The sequence below is a fragment of the Papaver somniferum genome, chromosome 8 (genome assembly GCF_003573695.1).
Source record: "Papaver somniferum cultivar HN1 chromosome 8, ASM357369v1, whole genome shotgun sequence".
NCBI classification, from domain to species: domain Eukaryota; kingdom Viridiplantae; phylum Streptophyta; class Magnoliopsida; order Ranunculales; family Papaveraceae; genus Papaver; species Papaver somniferum.
In genome coordinates, this window is record NC_039365.1 from 165660661 (window position 1) to 165665966 (window position 5306).

The 5306-nt window shown below is 37.4% G+C and overlaps 1 protein-coding gene across 2 annotated transcripts; it reads right to left on the minus strand.

Annotated features, from left to right (window-relative positions):
• Positions 1 to 1491: 1491 nt before the first annotated feature.
• On the minus strand, positions 1492 to 4038 carry LOC113304976. 2 transcript variants are annotated; one of them, XM_026554095.1, is made up of 2 exons: positions 3844 to 4038; positions 1492 to 2667 (listed from the first exon to the last, which is right to left on the minus strand). In XM_026554095.1, the coding sequence occupies exon 2, from the start codon at positions 2568 to 2570 to the stop codon at positions 1968 to 1970; it is 603 nt and encodes a 200-aa protein (XP_026409880.1). In that variant the 5' UTR covers positions 2571 to 2667; positions 3844 to 4038; the 3' UTR covers positions 1492 to 1967. The 2 variants fall into 2 exon arrangements, with proteins under 2 accessions (XP_026409880.1, XP_026409881.1); XM_026554096.1 differs by having other exon boundaries at positions 1492 to 2698.
• Positions 4039 to 5306: the final 1268 nt, after the last annotated feature.

The window sequence follows — 5306 nt, forward strand, 5'->3', positions numbered from 1 at the left end:
CGAAAGAGACGTACTGTGTTAGAAATTTTAATGTTTTGCAGTCTAAATTGGTGTGCAAAAGCATGGAGAGATCTTGTTCATCATCTTCTATCATTCTCTCAAATCCACTTTGACAGAAAATATGGATTTGCTGGTCGGGCTTGTGTTTTAATGTTTTGGGTGGTCTGTTATTTGGAGTTCTGTGTATTAATGTGGGAGATATCAAAACGTTCAGCACCAGTGGTCTGGTCTGGTGGCAGTAAAGTTGCAAACCAGGGTCCCATACCTGGCTGGTGCATTGCTTTTTTCTTCTAGAACCAAAATTGATTCCTAGTTCTGTCAGAATAATTTCCTTCTGCTCGTCGTGTAAACAAAAGACGCAAAAGTAACCCTCTTTGTCAAGATAGGCATTAGGCCGAAATCAAAGTCAACACGTTTTGATTATGGTCTCCGACGTTATAAGAACCTGCCTGTTTTTAGAAACAAGTTCATCAGAAAAATCAAACGGCTCGAAAAAATATAATTCCGACCGGATCAATTTTTAGAAGCTGTAAAAACTTGGGAATCAAGTTTCTATGCCTATAAGTAGTCATCTCAAGTGGTTCTCTGTTGGTACTTGCTAAGTCTCAGCTAAACGCGACGCCCTTGCTTGTTCTTTCCTGTTCTTCTTCAACACTCTGTGAAAGTTTTTCTTTTTCTTTTTTCAGAAGTATAAATTGAAGATTGATGAAAGAAAATATGGATTTTTTGAATCAGGGAAAGGTAGAATCATATGATCCAAAAACAGCAGGGAAAAGAAAGAGGGATAGTGATGAAGAAGTTGTTGTTTCTGATCAATGTGTGAATGATAACAAGATGAGGAGATTCTGCAGTGTTGATGTTAAACAAGAGAATCAACAAGTTAAAATTATTGATCAGGAGTTAAGTGATTTATCTTTCAAACAGATTGAAAGGAATTCGGAGCCCAAGTTTGGTATGATTTCAGAGAAACTAGATAAGTTGATAGAGGAGAATAAATTTATGGCAAAGGGTTGTAATGAAGATGATATGGTTATGATGAATGAATTCCCCCCTCTTCCACTTTTATCATCTATGGATTTTTTCAATTATAACAAGTTTGATCAAGAGGAGTGGCTTAATCTTCCTGCGCTAACTAACACTACTACTGATGATGCTATCACGTCAGTGCCTTTTCCTGCCGTGATCGACTTCCAGCCATTGCAGTATTACTATGCAGGTTTGATTTACTGATATGATCAAGTGCTGAAGAAGATTAGTGCTGACTGTCAAGTTGTTCTATTCTTTTGATTTTAGATGCACTGAATGTTGAATCTGTAGTGCAGTCTTTTGCGTTCATAATTTCAGATATGCGCAGTGTAATTTTTCTGATTCTGGCATTTCTTAGCAGTTCATTCATATGAATATAATAACTTTTTTACTCTGATCAGTTCATCCCTTCAAGTCTTCTTTACTAATTTCTCAAAAAAAAAGAAAAAAAAAAGATAATAATAATAAAGGAAAAAAAGAATGATTATAAATACCCAGAGTTACTAGAAATGCCACTATTTCAGAAAGATAATGCAACATTGGGAATATCCGGCAATGAAACTGCTCCCGCATACATCAGTCTGATAGCTTCAAAGGAGGCATTTGCACAAAGCATGATGACATACTACAGGCACCAGCAGAGCACGCAATGCGCCATTTATAGACGAAGTGAACAGGTTTTCCAAGGTGAGCTTTTCCAGCATTTTTACAAGCAAGCGCTAGACATAAGCTGAAGTCTTCCAAGAATTTCCTTAAAGCAATTTTCGCATAAAGCTCCCTCGTGCAGGGTCAGGAGAACCAAGATCCAGAAACCAGTTTACGAACAATCTGAAATACGGTCTCGGATTAAATCAGAGTATTTGAATAACTCTTACAGTAAGAAACACAAGTTTGGCAGTGTGTCACTGATAATTCCGTGAGCAGGTGGAAAAAACGATCTGTCATATCATCACATTTGAGCAGTCCACTTTGCTGCAACTGTGACACAAAACGGATATGACAGCAGCACCATCTGTACCAGTAGCTTCACAGATCCCATACCGTTTCTTGAAAAGCATCGAAACCTGATCATGGGAGCCAGGAGGATCTGCTGTCATAGACTCAACATTATCGTAGTCATCCCCCCTACTTACAGAAGAATGGACAAAGGGAGCCTTTCTGCCTCTAGACTGATTTGCTTTCTCGTTGTTACTAACCATATAAGCTGAAGGAGAAGAGGCATTAGCAGAGACATCTCCTAGCAAGCTTTGCCAGTGCCTACATGAGATTGTGGAGATCAGAGACACCAGCTCCAGAGCCTGGGTAACTAAGGCCTGCAGAAGAGATACCGCAAATTCCGTAACAGTTGTATTCCGTCCTGCATCAATAAGCTTCGTCAAGTGCATACTGCGTTCTGCGAGGTTCAGTAGCTCGGACGAATGTGGCCAACAATAATACCTTTTGTTGAACTTGAACTCGTCAGCGCAATAAATCTCCCAATTGGTAAGCTTCTTCACAACAAGCTTACAAACATCTCGGATAAATTGCAATCTGTGCACCAACATTTGTACTGTTCGATATAAACTTCCAAAAATCTTTCGGGCCACAGCCACAGCAGCCTCATCCCGGATTACAGATCTAAGTAACAATAACTCCCCACATCTGTAGGATCTTTAGATATAAGGTCTTCAAGCTTAAAAAAGGATCGAATATGAGGCAAAATATCCAATGCTGAAATTAGGACTGCTTAATGGTGATTGCATATTACAACATTGTACACATGCATCGACAATGTAGACAGAAGAACAACACCACAACATTCTAAGAGAACGAAATTGAAAAAGACGATGAACATATGTAATTAAGAAAGTATTGGTGATTACATATTAGTAGTATATTCTGCTGAGCTAACTTTGATATCAACATGAAGAGAATGACACTACAAAGTTGAAGAAGATGGTGAACATATGTAGCAAACCAAATCTTGTTAGTTTTCACATAATCAAGATGAGTAGTGCCATGTTCAAAATCATATAGGTATTGCAAGTTTCTTCTGAAACAGTATTTGTCAAACATAAGTTCCCCCCCCTCTCTAATTGAAAGAGTTGGCAATATAATGTCAACTTCAACGAGATACAATCTGTAGAGCACATATAAGTATGCCTTCCAGACGCCTTGCAGTGGTTCAAAAAAAAGTATGTTAGCTAATTCCTACAAGCACTCTGGTTCAGTAGCAGACCACAATTAGGTATCATTATTTGCAGAAAAACAACTAGGTTGCTTGCAGAAGTAATTAATAAACTCTATTTTGCTTGTGAGATTTATTGATGATTGAAGACAAACTTCAGAGCAAGTTCTCATCCAAACTACTATTTTTCTGTAGAGTTACAGTGATTACAACACGCTACCATAACATGCGTTATAGAAGTCTCAAAGCCCTAGAAGTTAAGAGATAAGATGAAAATACTTTTTCTCATCCTACTGCGAAAGCTCTTACTTTCCCCAACTGTGCCTTCATATGCTTATTCGACTCCCATGTATAAACGGAGTAACTCACTATCACTAAAGTATACATCAATTTCACCCAGCGAAATAAGGTCAAGTCACTAACAAAATGCAGAGTTAACAACTCAATATAGCCTAAAATAAGCAAGTAAACACACTCCCATATATAGTTGGAATGTTGGATAGCTGATAGAAAGAAAGATTACGTCATAGCATTTAGGTAGTCATAGCATATATTACTCGTTATGATAATGTCATAGCATTTAGGTTCACACAAAGATTACGTCTATGTAATGATATGAATATTACTTCAGAAAATTCAACGAAGATTACCAGTTTATAAGTATGTATCTAGTCAGAGCTCCCCGTTTCTTCAATTTCAACTGACTCCATTACCTTTACTTCTTCCTCCCCTAATTCTTTCAATGAAACTGTTGTTTGTTTTGGGTGATTAAAAAAAATGTTTATGATGATTTTTGTTAATACAGAAGTGGGAACTTGATAAGTTCTTCTCACTCTCTGTTTTCATTAACTTAGAAGAAGATAATTGTTTCTCTTTCTTTTCTTGGTCAATATAAGACCCAAGAAAAGAGTTATATGTGGATTACTCTGGTCCATACAACTTCTATTACAAACAGACGCATTGTGACATAACCTGAACAGATATATTGTCATGACATTACAGAACATTACATTAACTCTCAACAATCTCCTCCTTAATGTGATGTTCTTCTACTCCTAGTAGTTCACGGAAATGTTGAAATTTACCTTTGGGAAGTGCCTTAGTGAATATGTCCGCCAATTGATCTTCCGTCTTGCAATGCTTGAGTTGTATCTCACCATCTTCAACCGCTTCTCGAATGAAATGATACTTAAGTTTAATGTGCCTTGATCTACAATGCTCCACCGAATTTTTGGACATAGCAATTGATGATTTGTTGTCACAAAAAATTACAGTGCTTTCTTCTTACTTCTCTTGAATGTCTTCCATGATTCTTCTTAGTCATACAACATGAGATGTAGCTATTGATGCCGAAATGTACTCCGCTTCCGCCGTGGATTGAGCAACGGTTTCTTGCTTCTTCGATGCCCACGTGAATATACCCGAACCAAGAGAAAAAGCATAACCCGATTTACTCTTCATGTCATCAATACATCCTCCCAAGTCGCTATCACAATAGCCAACTAATTTGACATCCAAGTTTCTTGAATACATGATTCCAAACTTCATTGTTCCTTGTATGTACCTTAACAACCTCTTTGTTGCGCCAAGATGTAAATGACTAGGTGAACTCATGAACCTAGAAAGCATACTTGAAGCAAACATAATATCCAGTCTTGTATGTGTAAGGTACAACAAGTTACCAATAAGACCCCTATAGTAAGTCTCATCAACTTTTCTTCCTCCATTATCTTTCTTGAGTTTCTCATTCACTACAAGTGGTGTAGATGTGGGGTTACAACCAATCATGCCAAATTTCTTCAACATCTTTTCGGCATATTTGCCTTGAGAAATGAACACTCCATCTTCTCTTTGATGAACTTATATACCAACTAAGTACTTGAGCAAACCCATGTCACTCATCTCATATTTCATCATCATTTCTTTCTTGAATTGCTCAATCATATGAGCATCATTACCCGAAAAGATAAGATCATCAACATACAAGGCAGCGATGAGAATAGACATACCTTTTGTCTTCACATAAAGTGTCGGCTCACTCTTGCGTTTGTATAAGTTTTTCTTTTTGAAGTATCCATCTATCTCACTATACCAAGCTCTTGGTTCTTGCTTT

Excerpts from the sequence above, each read along its gene's own strand:
- LOC113304976 (XM_026554095.1), bottom strand. The coding sequence starts at position 2,570 with ATGTTGGTGCACAGATTGCAATTTATCCGAGATGTTTGTAAGCTTGTT.